This window comes from Phaethon aethereus, assembly GCF_964289735.1.
Source record: "Phaethon aethereus genome assembly, chromosome: 23".
Classification (NCBI taxonomy): Eukaryota; Metazoa; Chordata; class Aves; order Phaethontiformes; family Phaethontidae; genus Phaethon; species Phaethon aethereus.
Genome location: NC_138599.1, coordinates 1,241,670 through 1,263,899, shown reverse-complemented (window position 1 = coordinate 1,263,899; position 22,230 = coordinate 1,241,670). Strand labels below are relative to the sequence as shown.

At 41.7% G+C, this 22,230-nt stretch overlaps 1 protein-coding gene across 1 annotated transcript; it reads left to right on the top strand.

Annotated features, from left to right (window-relative positions):
• Nucleotides 1–2,348: 2,348 nt before the first annotated feature.
• On the top strand, nucleotides 2,349–21,798 carry TTC12 (tetratricopeptide repeat domain 12; the record flags this gene model as incomplete). The annotated part of the gene is made up of 21 exons (XM_082009999.1): nucleotides 2,349–2,415; nucleotides 2,909–3,060; nucleotides 3,667–3,697; nucleotides 4,253–4,330; nucleotides 4,847–4,968; nucleotides 5,793–5,852; nucleotides 6,818–6,889; nucleotides 8,525–8,585; nucleotides 8,885–9,073; nucleotides 9,654–9,723; nucleotides 10,942–11,030; nucleotides 12,128–12,296; nucleotides 13,923–14,015; nucleotides 14,227–14,290; nucleotides 15,282–15,416; nucleotides 15,944–16,045; nucleotides 16,804–16,872; nucleotides 17,733–17,834; nucleotides 18,721–18,820; nucleotides 20,596–20,821; nucleotides 21,723–21,798. Exons 1-21 carry the CDS (start codon nucleotides 2,352–2,354, stop codon nucleotides 21,796–21,798), a joined length of 2,124 nt encoding a protein of 707 aa, XP_081866125.1. The 5' UTR covers nucleotides 2,349–2,351.
• Between the last annotated feature and the right edge of the window lie 432 nt (nucleotides 21,799–22,230).

The window sequence follows — 22,230 nt, the reverse complement described above, 5'->3', positions numbered from 1 at the left end:
CTCCTGAGAGTGGTGACAAGGACCCATCTGGCCATTGGAGCCATGTATGGGTGCATGTCTTGATGGGGACATGCTTTGTGTGAAGTGCTAGTGTGAGTGGAAGCTGGATGCAGAGACTGCTCTGAACCACAACCTGACACATCCCAGCAGAGGGTGGATGACCCTTTACCACACGGTGTAAAGGAGGGCCAGGATTCTCTTGCCAGGGCGGCTGGCGCTGTTTCCAGCTGGGTGCGTAGCTCCGATTTGGCAGCACACGCAGTGCACAAGCCTGGCTGGCGGGAGCATGGCGGCTGATCTGGGGACACAGCAACAAAGCAGGAAATAAGCCTGAAATCACAGCTTTTCTCCCACCTGGCCAGCTGCTTTTTGTGCTGGAGAATGGTGCCACCCTCTGGCTGTCCCTCTGGTGACAGGCTGCATGTCCCACCCCGGGAAGGGCTGCGCTGGCTCCCGGGACTGGCATGAAGTCTTCCTGGGAACCAGACCCTGCAACTTATGGCCTGAGCACCCTCCCAGGGACACGCGTCCTTGTCTGCTAGCACAGAGGATACAGAAATCGTCTCTGTCAGGCAGCCATTCTCAGATGCCACTTGAGACCCTCTGATCCTGTTAACTTGGAAAGAAGTGCCTGTTTTCAATGAGGATTTAACGCTCAGCTGACTCCAGTCTCTCTCCTTCCCAGTCAAAGACTGAGAAAACCCCAGTATCTTAAAAAAAAAAAATAAAAAAAAATCCAAGTCTGGTATAAAAATCAGGGCAACGGAGGCTAGAGGGTATTGGTTGTGGATGAGTATTCCTGTTTCTTTCTTCAGGTTCTCTCTACCAGCTGGTAGGTCTGCTAAACTTAAGCTAACCTTTCTATTAGCCAAAGGAATCCCTTTCACTGATTTTTTTGGCCATACTATCCCATTCCTGTCCCCCGTGTATGAACAGAAGATGACTTAGGGCATTAAAAAAGCCAGACTAAAAGGATCTTAAACGCTCATTGGAGAAATGACATGCCCATGCCTCTGCTGATATGCTCCATGCTGTTAGCTGCCAGCGGGTCAGCTTGCCTCCTCACTCTGCCGGATCAAATCCAGATGTGTGTTTTCATAAAACAACAAGCAGTAGGGAGCAGCAGCAGGAGCTCTCACTTCTGGTTTGCATACATTCAGGCTGCAAGGCAAAGGCTGACCTGTTTTAAGCAGAAGGAAAAGGAGCATAATGAGCTCAACTGTCAGTGAAGCATTTCTCTGAGATTTCAAGCCAGAAATTAAGTGAGGAAAGCCAGGGTGGAGGCAGTGGCCCTCTACCAGCTCTGGACTAGGAACCTCTCTGCTGTGCTATAGATGGCATGGTTCACCTGGGGGGCCTTTGATCGAGGGGCCTCTGTAGCCCCTGTCAGGCCAGCCATTCTGCTGCACTAGAAATGTAAGCACTAACTTGCCATCAAAGGGATTTTATCTAGGAGTAACAGGGAGGAAGAAAAGAAGTCACCTGCTTAATGCTCTGACGTATGTTGCAAATAGAAAAGCATACCTTTTTCCCATAGGAGCATAGCTCTAAAACAGCATTCAAAAGAAATCTGCACAAGGAGGCTGTGGGAATGCCCTTTCTGTAGGTGTCTCTACCTTGGGCTGAGGATTTGCCTCTTATCTGTGCTCAGTAAAGCATAACGTTAAGTTACACATTCAAGTGCTTAATTTCTACACTGGTTCTTCCGCAATGCAGCAAGCTACCATGTAAGAGGAAGAGAGTGTCTGCGGATAAGCCCGGAGGTGCACGCCCCAACACATCGCTCTACACAGCTCTGCTCCTCGCTGGGGCCACCGCTCCCCCGCGGGGGCTGCACAGCGAGGGGCCGCGCTGCCCCATGCGAGCGGTACTTTGCAGAGCATCGGCGGCGCTGGGCCAGAGGAGGGAGCCCTTAACTACATCCTGCGAAGCGAGGAGCGCTGGGAGGGACGGACAGCCCCGCACGGGTCGCGGGCGGGTTCCTCCAGCCACCCGCCGTGGCCGTTCCTGCCCTTCGCAAGCAATGCCCTGAGTTAAGCGTGAGGGAGAGGAAGCCGGGCCGCGGGCGGGGAGGAGGCCAGCAGCCGGCCGCACCCCGGGGGCGGCACCGCGGACACCGGGCAGCGACTGTCTGGAGCTGACGCCGGCTCCGGTTCCAACGGGCGGCTGCTGCAGCTGCCCGCAAAATGGCGGTCAGCGAGGCACCGCCCCATCGTTTGCATGGCCGCGCCCCCACCTGCTGACGCTACGCCAAGAGCGTGGCCGGCGTGCGCGGTTCCCACGGCAACGGCGAGGCCGTCGCGATTCTTCCGGCTCGGCCGGTCGCTCCGGCGGGTTCCCCTGGGCTGGCCATGCTGGCCGACGAGGAGCAGGAGGCGGCTTTCCAGCGGTTCCTCCGCCGCGTGGACGATCTCAGTAAGCGGGGCCGGGGCGGAGCTGGCCGCCCCTGGCCGCGCGTGGGGTGGTGCCGCCCGCGGGGAGGCGACGGGGGCCGGCGGTGCTTCGACATCTCTGTTTTCTCAGAAAGCGTACTAGGGCCTGACAGGAAAAAAAAAAAGGGGGGGGGCGTAAAAAGAAGGCAGAAAAGGAGTGGGAAAGGGGAAAGTTCTCGTCCCCTCGTTTCGGGTTTGTTTTATACGAAGTCTCCTTATGAGCTCAGGTGTCGTGAGGCTTTGCAGGTGTCAAGGGTTGCTTTCTAAACCTAGGAATTTGTGTAACGCGGAAGCTGTAGGTAGCTCTTGGAAGTGAGATGAAGCATTATTTGTAAATGTTTCCATTTATAAAGGCCATACTTGTCACCAGTGCCTTCAAAAGCATATGTCATCAGAGGCACAACTGGGCTCCTGGTCCCTCCAGGATCACTTAGAGTCACGTGCACATATATCTCCTTTTTTTCGTCCCCTTTTAGCCAATTTAGTGCAAGGCTTGAACTCCACAGACCCAGCTGTGAAGGAAAAAACCATTGCTGAAACAGAGGAAAGGCTGCATGATCAAGAAACTAGCAAGGAGGAAGAAAGGAAGGCTACAGTGAACAGAACCGTCATCAACACACAAGCTTCTGTAAGAGTTTTTTTTGCCATTGAAGTTAAAGCTGTATGTAGTTTAGGTCTTTTTAAGTAACACCCGTTCACATTCCTTGCCCAGGAGAAAAAACTTTGAACAATACTTACAAGTATGTTCTGAAGGTGACTTTATTTTTTTTACTAGTTATGTTATTGGGAGGTACTTGATGTCATGTTGTCTTTGTCTTAAGACTGCTAATTACACAGAATACTTCGGTTGGATTTATCAAAGTTGGATGCAAGCACTGAGGTGCCATAGCTTGTAGCTTTTACCTGCACTTCAGGAACTTGAGCAAAACTATTCTGAAGACACAAGAATCCCTTCATTAATTTGATTAGGCTTTGATTCCTGTAGTAGGGTTTGGATTTCAATGAGTTGCCTCATTAAAGATACAAATGGAAGCATTCCAGTGATGTCAAAAATTATTCAGTCCTTACCATCCTTTGTTTAAGTGTCAATTTGATATTCCCAGTATGCATCAATCTGGATATTTCAGATGCCCTGTAGCTTTGAACAACTTAACCAAGTGTTCCTTTGCTGCTGTGGGTTTTCCTAAAATGTCTGTATGAGTTACATGCATGTGCTGTGGTTTTGTTTTTTTAGGACATGGCAAATGCAGAGGCAGTGAATGCAGGTAGGACAGTGCTCCCTGTAGTATTTAGTATCTCTTCAATCTGGTTTAGCAGAGATGGAGTAAGGATTGCTGTTACTTCATGCAAGACCTAATTCTACTCCTGCCAAAGTCAAAGCTAACTTTTCTAGTGACTTTTAATTGAAATTCAGTCAGATCTAGGAACACACTCAAGGATATTACCAGTATGGCTGTACTTGTTCATAGGTAGGAATCTTGTTGGTGTATTTTGTTATATTCTGGCCTCTCATCTAAAACGTTAGTATTCTGAATTTAAAAGGAAATAAGTTTATCCCTAGAGATGAGATACTTTGAGGCAAGTATGCAAATCTTGAGTGATTGCATGGTCTTCATGTGTAACAGCTTGTCATTCGTGTCCCAGTTTAATTGTTGAAATGTCCCCTTAATATTTTCTTTGTAGAGAAATGACTTGGAAATACCTTAGAAATTACTTTTTCTCATCTGTAGATTGATTTTTAATGAAGCTTGCTCTTCTTTTTTTTTTTTTTTAATTTTTTTTTTCTAACCTAAAATACCACCAACTCTCCTGGCTCAAAGATGGCTTTCTAGCAGCTTTGGAAAAGGATGCAAAAGAACGAGCTAAACGAAGGCAGAGAAATGAACACTTAGCAAATGGTAATTGCTAAAGGCTTTTCTAGCTAATGCCTTCAAAAACTGCTTTGTAGGAGCTGGGCTGATTTAAGAGGCTATTGAGCTACTCTGTTATTGCCATTCTTAGGCACACTGAGGCGGTGCTTGGGTTGATTGAGACCAATAATCTCATCCACAGCCTTGATTAGCTGGATATAACAGGGTTATATACCTCACAGAGTCACTGCAACCTGTTCTTCTCCATACGATCCTCTCTATGATAAGAGTTTGGGATGGAGGGAGCGAGTCTGAGTATTCCAGAGCTGGGCTGGGCAAAGACAAATGCTCCATTTTCCCTCTGAAAGAGGAATGGGGATTATGTGCACTGAATAGCTCTGAAGTCCCTTGCAAATAATGGCTAAATAAAAGATAGCTGCAATGGAGCTGGACCGGAATTTTGATGATTATTCCAACAGGAGAATATGGCCTCTGCTTCCTCAGTCACCATTTGGGGAAATAAAAACCAAATGTTAATTTGAACGCATGTCTGTTGTTTTGCAGCTCTGAAAGAGAAGGGAAACGATGCCTTCAGGAAAGGAGACTATGTCGTAGCCATTCAGAGATACACTGAAGGTCTGGAAAAACTGAAAGATAAACAGGAACTTTACACAAACAGAGCACAGGTCAGCATGTGGAAGTGAGCTACCACTGTACTGCTTTTAGTGTTACTTTGCCAGGGTAGAACCCAAAAAGGATTGTTTTGTTATGTAAGTGAATTTCATAAAAGGTAATATCTGTTGCATTACAGAGAGGCTTAAAAAAGGGAGCAAACAATTTTTCCTGGCCGTCCTCCACTACCAGGAATTAATGAGATCTGCTTTGCTGACATATTATCAACAGTAAATTTTTTACTGTGGCTAGAAGTTAACAGCAAGACAGTGCAGATTGAAGGTTTTAATCTTTTTACAAACTTAATGAAAGATTTGCACAAAGAAGATCATTAGAGGTGTAAATTCTTCCCTCTTGAGTGATGTGTCTGAATCCCTCGGAAGCTTTAGTTTTGCTGTGGCTAGTCCTTCCTGAGGGAGTGCTTATGTCTCCTCCCTCTTGGATGTAGTACAGGTGAACCCTTGCTCGTCCAGAATAAGTGGAAAAAAATCATTATAGTTCATAGATTTATTTAAAGGCACTGATTTTTATTTTTTTTTTTTTTAGGGATCACTTATAACTGTAGAATGTTAACATTTGCTTTGCATTCTCTGCTTGCTGTGTATAATCCATATGCGTGTATTGAATTTTGTTTTATTAAATTTATTCTAAGTTACAAACTCCAAGGAGTTGGGGAAGACAAGTTAAGAAACAGCTGGTAATTATCCTGCAAAATCAATGGCTAGGCAAATCAACAGTCTAGTTTTTTTTTTAATTAGCTAAAGTTTGTACAATAGTTGGTGGAAGTTGTTTGAAGTGTTCTAATTCTTCTGCCTGGACTGTCTTGGTCTTATTTCAGGCCTACCTGAAGATGCATGAGTATGAAAAAGCCATTGGTGACTGTGAATGGGCATTAAAGGTAACTTCAGGATTCTGTCTTTTATGATCAGGTCAAGTGTTCCTGGAGGGTGGCTTTCTGCGTAACTGATGATATGGAGACAACTTGCTAATGGAAATGAAAGAATGTGGTGGTGGTGCATAGACTCCTGCATCCCGAATTAACTTGAACAGTATAAAGCAGTTAATATTTCAGTGCTGCCTGTGTGCAGAAGCTTTTCTAGCTCTTAACAAACTTTTTAATTAAAAGCTCTTATAAGTAATAATAAGCTGTTAACTACATGCATTGGCACACAGTATCTGCTCATCCTTCTAAAAAGGGAAAAGGGACTCTCTAAGCTTACAAAGATCAGATCTGGTGGGAAAGGTAAAGATTATATAAAATGCCAAAGAGCTGAATCCAAATTCAGTTGTGTTACATCAGTGATGCCCATGACTACAACACAATTATCAGATGTTAATAATATTGGCAGCATCATTTCAAGAAATCAGTATTTTTGACACACAACTGAACTAGAAAAGATCACCTAATCTGTTAGTGTTGAGCTAGATGTTTCCTCAATTTTTGTTGTGCACAGCTAATTAGTACTTATTTAACTCCTGGCAGGACTAATCAAAAGACATATGGAAATTCTGTCGTTACAGAAGTTCTGTGATTATGACTTGTTGATGCAGGCCTTAACATTATCTAACTGTGTGTGAGTCTGCTGTCATTGCCTGAAGTGCAGTTTTCTGGGAAGTATATTAGCACTAGTTGCTTTCTGCCTTTAACGAGACTGAAGCCTATATTCCTTGCATGGGGAAGTTGGTACCTGGAGGTAATAATTCAGCATATAAACTTTAGATGCCTCTAGTAGATGGTATAAATAACCTCTTCGGTGCTTACAGTTATTTTGGGCAGCTGTAACTATTAGTTAGAAGGCTGTAAAAAATATTAAAAGGTTAAAATTTCTAAACACATAATTAATAATTCCTTTTCTAACACAGTGCAATAAGAAATATATTAAAGCCTATTTTCTAATGGGGAAAGCTCACCTGGAACTTAAGCACTACAGTGAGGTAAGTTGACTAAATCTTGTGGCCATGGGACCATGTTTTGTTCTGCTTTTGACATGATGATGTGGGTGAGAGGGAGAAATTTGTGATCTTAAGAATCGGACAAATGAAAGTATGCTCAAGTATAAAGGCTCAAGCCTTTAGACTTGAGAGAAATTTTCTGCGCTTTGCAAAGTCTAATAATTCTAAAATCAAGTCTTCTTTTCACATCTTAGTAAAATAGCCTGCATCCTTTACTGTGGTACACATAAAATGTACAAGGACACTTCTGTGTAGCTGTGACAATTTGTACTCTAATCAACCTCAAAAGAACGAGGAAATTTTCTATTTGGTATACATGGTTTATCTGGTGGGAATTTGTCACCGTTTGGCTGTCAGACACCAAGACAGCAAGCTTTACTCTGGTTCTGTGAGGCTTGAGTCTAGTCTGGGGAGTCTGCAAGGGTTGTGTTGCTCAGAAAATCCCATGTTTGGCACTTCAACAGAAGTGCTTCAAGGCTGATGTTAGCAATGTGTGCTCAGGGACATGGTAGTGCTGGAAGTGCCATATTTCAGCTCTGGTAAGAATCAGAATGAAGGAGTGTCCTTGTCAGGTACCACAGGCTCTTGTTGATTGCAGTCCACTAGCAGTGACTACATTTTTCCCGAAGAGACAATTAAGTAAAATGTATTTCACTTTTTTAAAATCCTAAATCACTCTGTGCAGTAGATGTTATTAAACTGTTGCTGCATGTAACTAAGAAATGGTTGCACGTCACCTGTGAATGAGAAAAACCTCTTTGTGTTTCAAGTTAACTGAGCTGTTAAGATGATATTACTCTCACTAGCATCTTTCATTTTTTTCCCCAAGATCCTAGTGAAGTGAATGTCAAATAAAAGATTTTCACACATGAAATGCAGAATTAAACCTAATGGAAGCATAAATAGTGTTAAAATAATGGAACATCCTATTAACAAATACTTAAGCTTGGAATAAACTGCCAGGTATTTTAGTACAACCTCGACCCTTCATCTTCAAGATAATAAAGAGCCTGAAGAGGAGAGCAGGCAAGCGCGAAAGTATTTCTGATCCTGTCAGAAATGACCTCACTAGAAGTAACTGTAGTGCATGGACAATACAAGTCTACATGAAATATGCCTTGAGGGGTTCTTGGAAGAACCATCTTCATCTGTGAAGATGGTTCTTCCCTGTTGCAAACTTGGTCATCAGTTTAATTCCAAGCGTATGCTCAATATACACAAAAGGCACAAATAGAACATAAAGATACAAGATGCACGTGTCTGATCCCTGCTCATAGCTACAGTTCCTGCAATTGTAAGGCTAGGCCTCACTTTCTGTTTTCTCACTGGGACTTTGCTTTTTTGTTCCTACTTGTAAGTTCCTAGGTTTGTGCTTGAAATTTTCCTTTTAATTTGAAATAGCAGGCAGATGTAGGGACTGAGAATAATATTCAGCTTACACTTTTGACTATGAAAGTTTTGACTTGTGTGTCTCCATAAATTTTATTTTTCACATTTATTAAGTACTGTGGCCCAAGAGCTTTTGAGCTTTAACAGGATGACTCTGACTAGGATATAATTTTTATCATCTTCCCATTTTTATCTTAAGTTGAGAGCCCGTTTCTTTTCTCTGTGAAGTCCAGGCAGTGTTATGAGAAGATCTTACAAATTGATCCCCAAAAGGAAAGCCTATTTAAAGGTAAGAAATAGAGATTTTTACGCTGTTATCCCTGTTTTTTGGATCAAGATGGAACTTAATCAAAACCGCTGTTCTGGTGTTTTTCATGGAGTTTCTTCACGCAGCTTTTGTTTCTGGTTCTTCTTTAAGTTCTGTTTCACTCGCCAAAGCCATGAGCCATTCTGTACATCTGCAGGTAGAAGGTAGTGCTCTCTCTGTCATGGAGTCTACCTCATTTTTTACTTGAAACTTGACCATATCAAAACATTTAACATTTAACAAAGCCATGCTTTGTGCTTTGTTTTCTTTTGGTTTCCAAGATTGCATGAACGAGGTAAACTTGGAGGAAAAAAGAATGAAAGATGAAGAGAAAGCAATGAAGGAAGTTCAGTGTGGAAAGCTTGCCGCTCTGTCCGTAGAAGAACTGCTGAAGAAACTTGATAGGCCTGACCGGAATATCCTCTACTACACAGGAGGGATCAGACTTTTGACAGGAGCTGTGAAAGATTGTAAGTATTTGATGCAAAGCTTGTTGCTTATGGGAGTTCTAATCCAAGTAGATGAATACAAGTGGAGTATTAAAGGAACAGAAAAACTATTCCTATATTTAAAACATAAATTCAGCAATGTTTGATATTTCAAAGTTTATGGCCAGTAGATATTTACATATTTTTATTTTAAAACTAGACTGATGTTGTAGCTGAGCTGTTAAGACTTCTTATGGATTTGGGTCTCTTAAGAACTGTTTCATTTGTTTAGAAGTATTTGTAATTCTCTGGTAAAGCGTATTGATTTGCAAAGCTAGTCTCATGTTTCAGTCTTCCTAAAAAGCCTTTAACTTGAAGTCAATTGTTCTTTACAGCACCAGGCATGAATTAGAGCAGTCTTCAGCTTCAAAGCTGCTTCTATTTCAAGTAGCATTCTTGGAGTTCTTCCCCTCTTTTAACTATGTTCTTTCCCAAAGCTGTTGATCCAGTGACCTTTTCTTTTAACACTGCGTTAAAGAAAAGCAGGATTCACAATGCCTTCACAATGATACATCAGCCAGATGGATCGTCGAGCTGATTTGTTTATCTCTGAATTTTTCAGGCACTGAGCAAACTTTATTTAGAACAAACAATGGATTCAGTATCCTCAAAGACAACGAGATTGTAAGACGGTAAGAGCTCTCCAAAGGAACACAGTAGAGTGTTACAGCATGAGGAAGTGAAAATACTGTTTTCGAGAAACACAATCACTTCTTGAAATGCAGATGAAATGATCGAAAGATAATGTAATAACAGATTTTAATGTCTGAATGGACTGACTTAGATATAAGTCTTATACAAACAGTGCTCTCTTAGATACAGTGAACAGAATTAATGAATTTCTGCTTTTGTCTCCTATTTCTATACAGTTATCCTATCTGTCATGGTGGGAGCAGGTTTTAAGGAAACAAACAAACAAACAACAAAACACAACCCAAACAAACAAACAAAACCCCCAAAAACCACACAAAAAAACCCAACCTTAATATAAAATAACATCTGAAAGCACTTAGTTGCTTTAAGTATACCTGGTTAGACTCGCTGGTGTTATTAATTGCCATCAGTAAATATTTGGCCATATAGCTCTGTAATGTAACCTGTGAAACTCTCTAATCTTGTAATCAAGGAAGAGGATCATCTCTAGGTACCTGTATCTTCTGCTGCTATATTTTCTTGGCTGCCATTATACTGTGTTTTGGTAATAAAAAACCAAATCTGACTAATATTTATCTGTATTGCTTTATAAACTTTCTCTTTAGAGACCTCTCTTATCTGAATATATATTTGAGTCAGGTTCAGATAGATAATGGAAACAAGACAGACGTACAAAAAGTGCAAAATTTTCAAACCGCATAACTAAGTAGGTTCAGAACAGCATGATCTGGTTGAACAGGGCAGGAGGGCTATTCTTTAAGGTTGTCAGTGGGACTGCAGCACAGAGATGACTCTTAGGGTTCATCAGTATTTGGGGTGTTGGCTGGAAACAGATGAAGAATAGATGAAGCACTTCCAAACTTACACAGTTTTTATGCTCTGGCTATTCACAACTATCTCAGTGCAGAAATGAATTTATTACCTGTATTGTGCTGTGTGATGCTCACGTAGGGTCTGTGTGTGGTGAGGGAAGAGTAGGGCTAGCCGATCATAAATCTGGTCTCAGGGGAGGTCCTCTGGAAAACAAGTCTGATAGTCCTAAAAATGTTTAGCCAATGAGCTGGGTTTAGAGCTTATGAGCTTCAGTGTTCATGTGGGAGATCCTCATCTCTGTGGGACTTTGCTGATTTCACTAGCCGAAGAGCTAAGTGTGATCTGTCCTGTGCTCTTTTTACAAGCTACCATTTCTAATTTAGGGCCTTCTGTGCAGAGAGAAAAAACACGGCTGAAGTGGATCTCTCTGTTTCTCTTCTCTTCCTTTGGCAAGCTGTCTGCTCTGGGAATGGTAAAACTATGTAATCAACATTACTCATTGTTAATGTACTGTTAATATGGCACTTATTGTGTCCAAAATTGTGGCTTGGCATGAACATCACTTTCACAGAGTACTTGGGTCTAGACCTTATTGTACACAAAGTTTTACATGTCAAATGCAAGTGTGGAGGTATACTGCTAGCAGCAGCCACAATTTTCGTAGCTCTGCGCACCATGAGATGGAATTTCCTGTCTATTTTTGTGAGCATTTTAAATCTACTGAAGGGGTGGAAAGTAAATTCCCCGTGATTATTGCTGCTCTTAAGATAATATCATTTGCATCATTTTGTCTTTTTTAAGCCGTTATACCAGCAGAAAGCAGAGTTTTATAGGCGTGCCATTAGAGAAGGCTGAATTCCTTTGGCATTCACAACCCGTAGTCATTGGGCAGGGTAGCCCTTGGCTCTGTTTCTAGAGAGTATGCACGTACATGAGAAAAGGTCTGGGGTGGTGGTGGCTGGTCAGGTGGTGCAGAGGGCCACACAAGGAAAATGCAGAATGCTTGGTGTCAGCCTCTGCGTTGACTTGCATATCACAGGATCCAGCTGATGCCCAAGAGAATATTCATTCTGCAAGGTAAGGGGAAAACCCATTTTATATTCTGCTTATATGTAGTTAGCAGTAAATACAGAGCAATGTGCACCCTTGCGTAGCTTACGCATTTGTGCCTGGCAGGGCAGTGTACCATTGTGCTTGAACAGCCTGGACCCTGGCAGTTTGCAGGCAGCTGATGAAGTGAGGGGCACTTTGTGCTCATGATTCTGGTGTCTCCTTGCTTGAAGAAGCTCTTGGTGTCTGAGGAGCTACAGTGTTGCTAGTGAGGGTAGAAATTCAAACACCAGAGTATGTGTTGAAGTAATGGAGCTGAGAGAAAATTAGTGGATGTTCTGCCTTACCGTTGCTCTGCGGGAGTGTTACGCAAGATGAACACATCAGAGTGAATGAGCACCTTAGCGGAAGAAATGAAGTTATTAAAGCTGTTAAATCAGCACCTAGGGGAAAAAAAAATATAGAGTAGTGGGGGTGCCATTGTGTGTGACATTGCTCTTACATCTTCTCTTTTTCCAGTAGAAAATCAGCGCCTTCTATTGACTCACTCTGATGTGAATGCACAGCTGCCAAAACTGCTTACTTCTGGGGTATCAGAGATCCAAAAGGAGACACTGGCACTAATTGCTCTTTACTCAGAGAATGAGAATGGGAGGAGACTGCTGGTCAGGCACCAGGATTTAACCAAGTAATAAGCACTACTATAACCTCAGAAAAATTTCCTTAATGCCTGGGTTCACAGATGTTCAGAACTCATTCCACTAGCACCAAGGTGGCTTTCTGAAAGGAACATAATGACATTGAGACTTCTGTCCTTGAGGGAAAGGCCTAGCTAAGCAAAAGTTAGGTGTGTGGGGAAAACTACAGTAATTTTTATGTCTAAAGATGTCTGTGAAACTAAGTAGAAAGGGCTTATTCCTCATTCCTGAGGATGATCATGTAATTTGGAGGCACAGTTACCTTTTCTTAAACCAGTAAGTGTGTGCTGTCAAGCACTGAATCAGGAGCTTATACTGTTGTCTCTTAATAGCTCATGGTTTTAAGCTGCGATTCTGTCCTCATTTGGTAATTGGTAGTTATGGTTATTCAGTGTTGCCATGACTCAGAGTGGAGAAAGAAACAACAGTCTATTACCTTTATCCTATTGTCCTGCTATTTCATTCTAGAGTTAAGCAGAGGAGAAATTTTAATTTACTGGTTTGCACTACATGGTTTGAAGTAATGGATGAACAGAAAAGATTCACCAACAGTCATACACACTTCACTATATTATATACAACTTTAATCCAGAGGCATTTTTCCTTGGAGAAAAGGTTAAAGAAATGGGCCACATCTGAGAGGATGCTTAAAAAGGGGAAATAATATTACTGTGTCTTGAAATACAAGGAGCCTGAAAAAATCTTCTGTCAGCTTCTGAAAGAGATCCTGGGCCTAACTGGATGAAAAGAGTTAGGACGTTCAGAAGGTAAAGTTGCAGATATCGGGCTTCTCAGCAGTTGGTCTCGTCGTCAAGAAGAGACGAGACTACAGGTTTTCTTACTGTGCTATAAAGTTGGAGAAGGTTGGCAGAGAATTTCAGCTCAGTAGAGGAGCATGTGGAAACCCCAGCACATGTCTGCAGAGGTACTTATTGTTTGACAGAGCTCATGGGTTCAGTCTGAAGTCCTGTGAATTGCATGCAGTTCAAATCCCACAGCCACAAGCGCACACTATTCCAAAAAGCTCAAAAGGTGGATGGTACAATGCTCTTCTCATTCAGGCAGGAGATTAATTTGTCTCTGTTACCATAGCGCTTTTTAGTTAAACCCCTCCAAAGACTGTCGGGTTTGCTCAGCGTGTCCTCCTAAGTGACGAGTGTCCTCAACACTGACATCCCCTGCAGGCCTTTACAATCTGTTGAAGCTGTTCAGTACTGGGCTGTGCTGATGGTGTTCTCAGTCCTAACTTGCATTCTACTTGTCTGTCCCTAAGATGTTTGCCAGCAGCAAAGCAGCTTAGCTTCAAATGTCTGTGAAGCTTACATGCTGACTAAATGTTCTAATGCTGACGGAAATTGGTACATGTGTCAAAATCACTGTACCTGTGTGGAGAGGGACAATATTGCAAGAGAATCTAGTGCCAAAATATTGTTCCAACGGCAGTTAGGTGACTGAGTATGTTTGAAGGGCCTAGTATACCCATCTTGGTCAAAACCCTACTGAACACAAAGGAGTTTAAGATCATAAATTGTGTTGGTGCACTTAAAATACAGTTTTGAGCTTTAGTAATTCAACCACAGCTGACATAATTTTTTTTTGTTTTTTTTTAATAACAGATGGCTGCAGATTTTGATGACGTTTGTCAACAGCACTGATGTCAGGGCTAGCAGTGCCATGAATATACTGTCTGATTTAATTGAAGAGGAAAGGTAACTTATATTTCTCCATCCATTGTTATAAAGTTGTACTTTGAAATGTACTAAGCGAGCTAGTGATAGAGGCTGTTGGTCGTCTTTGCTGTGAGGGTACGTTGCTGACTGATGTTTACCTTGTCTTTATGTTGCTGTTACGTTGCCTTTATCTGTGATTTTTGTCTAAAGCTTTAAGTGTCCAAATATGGCTTTCTTCGTCCCTCAACAGGTTCAATACCCAGTGTCGCGTCATGCTTTCCACAGATGCTTTACCTTTATTCACCCAGTTGCTGGTATGAAAGATCTCAGTTTCTCTATTTCTGGTTTACTTTTGTGTAACATGTCTTATGACCGCTCTTTCCAGTTTTACAGACAGTTGCTCCTAGACAGAACCCCTCTGTGCTAGAACCACAGTAGTTACCATGTCTCTAGTTCTCTAGGCGTAAGAAAGCCAGTTTTGTCATACACTTTCCTCAAGAAAATGTTCACAGTCTCCAGTAATTAGTGCTTGGTTTCTACACACTGCTAGTTCTATATTCATTGAAAACTCTGGACTTGGTTGCAGATTCCCACTGGTAATCTGTCAGGCCCGGATTTCACCCTCAGCTTTATGTTACACTCTTCTTAACGTGACTTTAATCCACTGTCATCAAATGGGTATATCTTGGATAGTGACTTTTTCTGTTACTTTTTAATCTGAGAGATCAGGGTGAGGACATGACATTAGGTTCACAAGGTAAAGATGTTTAGTGGTTCAGATCCCTTTCCTGGTTATTGCTTATTTAAACTACAAACTTACAATACTGTTGGTCGAGAAACCTCTCCTCAGGAAGAGGGAAGATGATAGGGAAGATTGGTTCTGTTGCAGAACAGCAGATATAGCTGGGAAGTAAAATACTTCTGCTTCTCCAAACGAGCACCAAGACAATGCATTACAGCATTTTTACAGTGCTGCTTGTTCTCTCCATTTGAACATACCTTAATGGAATTGCAGCTACAGCAGAGGCTGTTCTGTGACCTAAGTGAGTGATAATAGGAAACGTTCACAGTCTGAGAATTAGGGACCACAGAATCCAGTCACTTTTTCCCAAGACTCTTAAAACATCATCAGAAGATTCATTGTGAAAATGAGGGTGATTTGCAAACTTTGGGCAGTTAGGATTTAACATAGGTGAGAGAGATTCTGAAATCCAATTTTCCATTGCTAGAGGGATAGGAACACATATTTGTTGTTTCCTTGTCACTTGTTCTTAATTTGTTAGTCCCCTCTTCTCTTTTTTTTAGACCTCTGCCAAGCTGGTGAACCAGGCAGCCCTTGCCCGTTGTATTGGCATCATGGGGAATCTGTGTGCAGATGTAGTCATTCGAATGCAGATGGCCGAGTGCAAAGAGTGCTGGCAAGCATGCTTAAAGCTTGTGGTAAAGAAGTTTGACGGCTCCCTAGAGTAGTGTTTTCAGCCCCGTTTCCTGTGGATATGGCATTTGTGTGTGATCATGTTTGTCTGACTCCCCTAATAGCTCTGAACCCTTGACTGAGATCTTTCAAATCTGGTAGTTGGATAAAGGTCTCAAAGCGGTTTGTGGTTCCCGTAAGTTGTGGATCGATAGATGGATGGACGAGAGTGGTCCCTTATCGCAAGTGTATTCATACCGCATACAGGATGCGGTATGAACTCAGTCCTCAGAAACTAAAGAATTCAGGGGGTGGGAAAGGATCTTGTTAACTGCCTAAACGTCAGAAGTTTGGAGTGTGCAGCTTTGCATACCAAAGTGAAACAAACACAAGAACAAATCTGTATCAAAAAGGCATCTTTAGCTCTGTTACTCACAGGACTTTTTCTTCCTTCCGAGTTCATTGTGCTCCATGTAAGTAAGCACACAGAAGACTGAGAAAGTGCATATTCTGAACCTCTGTATTGACTGCACTCTTCTCTCCTTTGACACAGGATGAACGCTTTGATGTCAGCACACCCAAATACCAGGAGTGTTTGTTTGCAGTGCTGGGCTTAATGATGAACTTACTGCTTGAATCAAATGTGATCATCCAGGTATACAAGATCTGTGAATGTTCTTTGGTAGTGTTCTGCCTATAATCATTTCCTCAGAGATTCAGAATCACTTGAGCAGTTAGAGCATCCTCCTCCCTTGTCAGTGTAAATGGGCCTGATGCCAGTCACTCAAGTCATACCAGAACATTCACATAGAATATGTGAGGGAATGACGGTGGAATATGGTGAGCTTGCAGTCTGTGCAGGGAAAAAGAGCTTGACTGCATTAGGTGGATTTAGGGCCCTCTCACACCAAGCATGCTGAAGCACTTAAAGGCTGCCAACCTTGGGTTTTGGTGGTGTTCAGTTAATTTTTAATTCTAACTGGTTTTTAAGGTTATCGCTAAGGGCGGTTGACAAGATAAGCAAGCTAAAAAGTTAAAAAAATGTACAAAACTCTCTCCTCCACCCCCTCCCCCAATATACACACAGTTATGAGAAAAATACAATGTAAAGCACATATAGTACCTTTCTGCAGTGGTGTAAATGTTTTGTTTGGCATCAAAACCAAGAATATCCAGTTATGGGATATTCTTAGATGCTTGGCACATTCCAAAATTATTTGAAACTAAGGATTCCATCAAGAAGGAAGAATTTCCGAAGTTACATCTGGGTGCTGAAGTGTTAGTAACTTACTGCCGTGTGTGCCGTGATCTCCATTGGAATCTTTGTTGTAGGATGCTTTGTCTATTAATCCATTTCTGCTCTAACACTTCCCAGCAATCAGCTGGACTGAGTTTTTCACATTGTTGTTTCAGCACTTTGCTGTGGACATAAGTGCCAGGTGCATGTCTCTCCTCGGGGATAAGGATGGAAGGATTGTGACAGTAAGTGGGATATCTATGGACTAGCGAAAGATTGTATTAGCTGACCAGACCTGAACACTTCAGTGCAAACTGCTCCCTGTGCCAGCCTGTACATTAGGCTTTGAGGCTTAAAACATTCATAATTAGTAGTAGTAGTAAAGAAGTAATATACCACTTATATTATTCTTTTTTTTCTTGTATTGTTTGGTGTAAGAGGTTCTCAGTGTTCTCTTAAAATCTACTTAATAGAAGCTCTTACAAATCATTTCATCCTTAGGATGGTTTTCAATATAAATCTCTTTAAAAAAACAATCTAAAAGCAAAGGAGCAAGAACAATTTGGGTGTTTAGCAGCTTTTTCTTCTCACAGTTCTTGTATGTGAATCACACCTAGGAGACTGTACTCCTATTAATGGTGTGTAACTCCCACAGATAGCAGTTATTTAATGCAAATGGGTAGGAGCAGATGTGGACTCAGTCCGTTCATCTCTCTGAACTCATGTGAATTGTTTTCATCTGTTTTACTTGACTCAATACCAGCAGTGTTGGGCTGGTTTCTACTAGGAAATTGTTTCAATAAATAAACATACAGGGAGTTGTGCTGATCTCAGTTTGGTCTCATCTCTCTCTATACTGAGTCTTTAGAAGTTGTGCTGAGTTCAGTTTTCAGTAAGCAATAAAAAAGCCATGCCCATAACATGTCCATGTCCATAAAAAGCCATAACAAAGACGTTCTTCACTTTATTTCCGTAAATTTCTCCTTTATCACTTCAGTTACTTTAGTTTTATTCTGCAAAAACAAAATAATTTGAAAACTCCTTAAAGTTGTCTGGACAAATAAACTTTTTTTTTTTCTTCTCTCACATTCTTTTCTAATTAAAGAGAGCCATTGGAGTGCTAAGTCGCATCCTGCCAGCATCCTCCTCAGCAGTGGAAGAGGTAGTGAAAGGAGGGGTGGTGAAGAAAATGATCAAATTCTTGAAAGTAAATTAATTTAACAAAATTCACTCTATTTCTGCTTGTATTGTGCTTTAAGAAAACCATAGTTGCCCCTGTGTTTAGCCTCCTTTCCCCAAGAGAAAGACCTGTGCAGGCGCTCTAACTGTGTGTGTCTGCATCTGCATCTGTGTTGTCCATTGTAACAGTGTTCTCAAGTTTAATTTTAAGCTAGGTAGCCAGTTTGGAGACTAGACTGCCTTCTGTGGTCTGGTCCATAGCCTCGTTTTGTTGATTGTTTCTGTATGAGCCATATGCACAGCTCTGCTTGCAGAGACCTGCAAAATCAAGAATCTACTACTGCAGGCCCAGTTGGGGGATTAAAGCTTAAAATTGGTGTGATCTAATTTGAGCTAGTGAAAAGCAATGCAGCCCTTTCCACTGATTATCAGTGAGTGCTGAATCAAGCTTGGGAGCAATTTTTCCCTAAATAATGCATATGTTAATCTGTAGACACTCTTTTGCTGTAGATCTGCGTATCTAGCAGAATGTGTATCCGCCCAGCCTGATGTGGATTTCTACAGGTTTTCTATGATGCAGATAAAATTAGTCTAGAAAAAGGTTGCGGCAGTCAGCTTGGCTCTTGTAACTAGCAAGCATCAGAGGAGTTAATAGTTTGAAAGGAATTGGGCTCCAGAGATTCAGGGAATTTTGTATGTTTGTTACTGGCAGGAGAGAGATGGGTTTTTTTGTCATTTTCAGCCTGTGTTCATCTTGAGATATATACTCTGCAAAGGTCTTAATTTGGTATTTGGGCTTAGGCATAAGGAATACCTAACTATCTCCATGGTACCTAAGCTATTCTGTAACCCTGAGTACACTGGGGTATGAATTGTATGTTTGTTAATGTATGCTTTATTCTAATCAAATCTAGGCTGGAGGACAGATCACATCCAGTTACTGTATAAAGACCCTTTCCATCTGCACCAGAAGTAATAGACAAGCTCAAGAAGATCTAGTGAAGTCAGATAAACGTAAGTGACAACCTCACTAATTAAAGACCGAATGCAGAGATGTAATCTCAGTATCTTCCAATTACTTACTTCCCCTCTAGAATGGAACTGAACACTGGGTTTTACTCTTGCAAGACTTTAGCCATGTTTTCTGAGTAATGTGCTGTTTTACCTCCTGAAATGCTGCTTAATGAGCCTTAGCTCATTAAGCAGTCTGGATGGAAATAGGCACATCAGATGATGAGCCTGAGTTAGAGAAACTGGGCCTCACTCTAGTAAAACGGCTTGATATGCTTTCTCAGAGCCAGAGATATGTATGTTTTGAAAAAAGTGCTTGTAAACTCTCACTGAATTGGGTTGTATTTCCCAAAGTTAGTGGCTAAAATAGGAAACTTCATTTAGACATCTGATTTCCAGAGGCTGAGGCTGTTGGTAGTTTCCTTCAATTTACACATGGATTTTCGGCCTGGTATTAAAAAGGAAGTGGATATGGAGACAGAGTGACGTTATCAGGTGTCTTAGGGTATTTTTGAGTATATTCGCTCTAGTCACGCACTTAGATTGCTTTAAAATCCAGGTTCAATTAATGCTAATGTAACTACAACAGAGAATACTTAAGTTTTATCTAAACAGTTGAATCTGTCAAGAAACTGTCATCTCACGCAGTTCAACTTGAACCCTAAGGATTTCCACTCATTAAAAGCCTCTCCGAGCATCATCTTCCTTTTGTACACCCCATATTAGTTTCACTGTCATCTCTAGATGAAGCTTTCATTTCCTCAAATTAGCAATAACACTTCACTGTCATTCTTTCCACCAAAACTCTGGGTATTAATCTTGTGAGAAGTCACTATTTCTTGTTTTTGTCATCTCTGTTTGCCAACCCAGACATTGCCCTGTTGCTAGGAGCCTGCTGAAATCAAGCTATAGTCCCATGACGTTAAATTGCATTCCAGCTGGGCCACTTAGTACAGCTTTTGCACCAGTCACTGTTGCTGTCTGGAGCAGCACTGCCTTGTCAGAAGATTTTATTGCAGCAGAAAAGGTGGGATGTGATCTGGAAGAACAGATGGGACCATGAAAGAAAAACTTCAAAGCAAACTTATGTAACCCCCAAGGAAACTTCATGCATGTGAAAGCCATGGCTGTGTTTTATTGAGAAAGTGGTCTATCTAAATGTCTCTAGATTCTGTGGCATGGGATGTTGCTGCTGCTTACAGGTGCCAGCAAGAGCTATACAACTCTGTGTCAAGAATACAGGCAAAATACTCTGCTGCTGTACATCAGCATAGGTTACAGAAGTAGATGAGCTGAGATGCTTTGTGTTAGCTAAGGATATATAGAAAGCTTTTCTAATATTCCTTTTTTCAGCTGTTCTTTCCACAACAGAGTTTCTGCCTTAACACATTTAGCTTGGCACTATAAGTGCTTTACTCTGTGCTTGCCCTGCTAGTATGGTGAGGGGAGAGACCAGTGTAAGATCCTGCAAGCAGCAAAGGTGGCATGTTCAGTTTCAGAGAAATATTAAACAAATGCAGAAACACAAGCTCCATGCTAGAGAACCTCTTAGGGTGCAGATTCAGTTTTGCGAGAAAGACATCTAGGCAAGTGGGGCTGAGATGGGATCCTGGATCCCGAACCTTGCTGTGAAATTCCCTGCTCCTCCAGGTTTTCTAGAAAAACGCCCAACATGAAACAATGCTCACTCTTTAGGAGGTTAGCCAAAGACAGGAGAAAATAGTGCTACCTGAACAAATCTGTGTGCATTCTGTCAAATTGATTTCTCTTCCTCCCAGGGTTCAGTGTGCTGCTGAAGCTCTTGGACTCGGAGAATGAAATGATTGTGGGAAATGCTGCTTTCTGCCTTGGCCAGTGCCTTGTAGTTCCTGGAGCAGCGACGTCCTTACTGAATTCCAATGTTGTGATGATTTTGTTGAAACATGCTGGTGGTGATGCCACAAGAACTTTAGTGCAGGAGAATGCAGCAATTGCTCTGGGAAAGCTTTGTGTTGCTGAACCAAGGTATTGTAAACAAGGCTATTGTTCTCCTGCACCATCTGCTTGTTATTAGGTGATAATTCTTGAAAAACTGAACAATGTAAGTTGGCTCTATTCGTAGAGCAAGCAGGTAGAGGGCAGATGATTAGTTTGTATAAATACTCCATGAAATCTATCACCCTTCCTCCACCTAGAATTCCCACTTGTGACACTGTCCCCACAGTTCTGCTTTGGGGTTCCTGTGTTGTTACTTGTCTGTCTTAACATGGTTCAAGGAGCACATTTTGCATTGCTTTCCGATGTTACCTTTGCCGGAAGAATGGAAGGAGGAGGAGTGATGTTACAAGTTTGTAGAGGTCAGAGCCTTTGTTCTCAGAGCAAAACAAAAGTAAAAACGTCAGCAAAGAACGTCTGCTGCTGCCTGCCAAGAGTATGCCAAGCTCTAGCTAGTTGCAAACTGTCAACTACATCTTGAACTGCATTCCAGACAGGGGAACTGAGTTCGCCTTGTTGATACATATCCTGAAGCACCACAGAAAGCAAGGGGTAATGCTTAGGTTCCAGAAGTTTTAAGTGCCTTGCTTTTGTTGGAGATCCCAAATGAGTGGTAAAGTATTTGCTCTGAGATTTGCAAATCACTGCAGAGAGATAGAAGGGAAACCCTTATTTTCTTAGTTTTGTTAATTTGAAATGTCACCTATTTGAACAATTGTCAAATATTATTTAGAACTTCCATTTTCCTTTTTATGGGGAATAGTAATCTAGAAACTCTGTTTCTGATACTACTTTAGGAGGAATTTATTGAATGTAGCATTGAACATCCTTGATGGTTGGGGCATGGGGTATAGCGGAGCAGTGGAAGCTTAAAACTTTTGTTGTTAGTCATCTTCTATTCCCTCAGCAACTTTTCTGTTTGTCTTTTCAGGCATATTTTTCAGCTGCGGAAACTCAATGGACTGGCCATCCTGAACTCCTCTATGAAATATGTGCATAGCATCTGAAGTCTTCAAGAGCTTTTGAAACGTGCTGTTAATATCACTTGCTGTTGAGTATTTTCTTCTTTTCTTTAATAAAACTAACTCAAAGCACATCAACTTTTCAATCCCTTTTCAAAATGTTTGCTGGTCCTCCACAGAAGCTAGTGAAACAATATTGATGTAAGTATCAGGAGAAAGAAGTTAATTTATTATCTAGGCTAACAACTAAAATAACAGCTTGCATTAAGCTTGTCTGATTTAATAAATGATGTTGCCTTTACTGGGGAGTTCCTTGCTGGTTAGCCATTGACCAATGGCTCATCTAGTCTACTTCCCTGTTTGGGTCCAGTACCCAGTTTATTAGAAGAAAATAGAAATAAATTGTGAGTTTTGACTTGGAAGAATCCCTTTTTTCCCCCCATACGCTGTCCTCTGGTGGCTAGGTTATGATTCAGT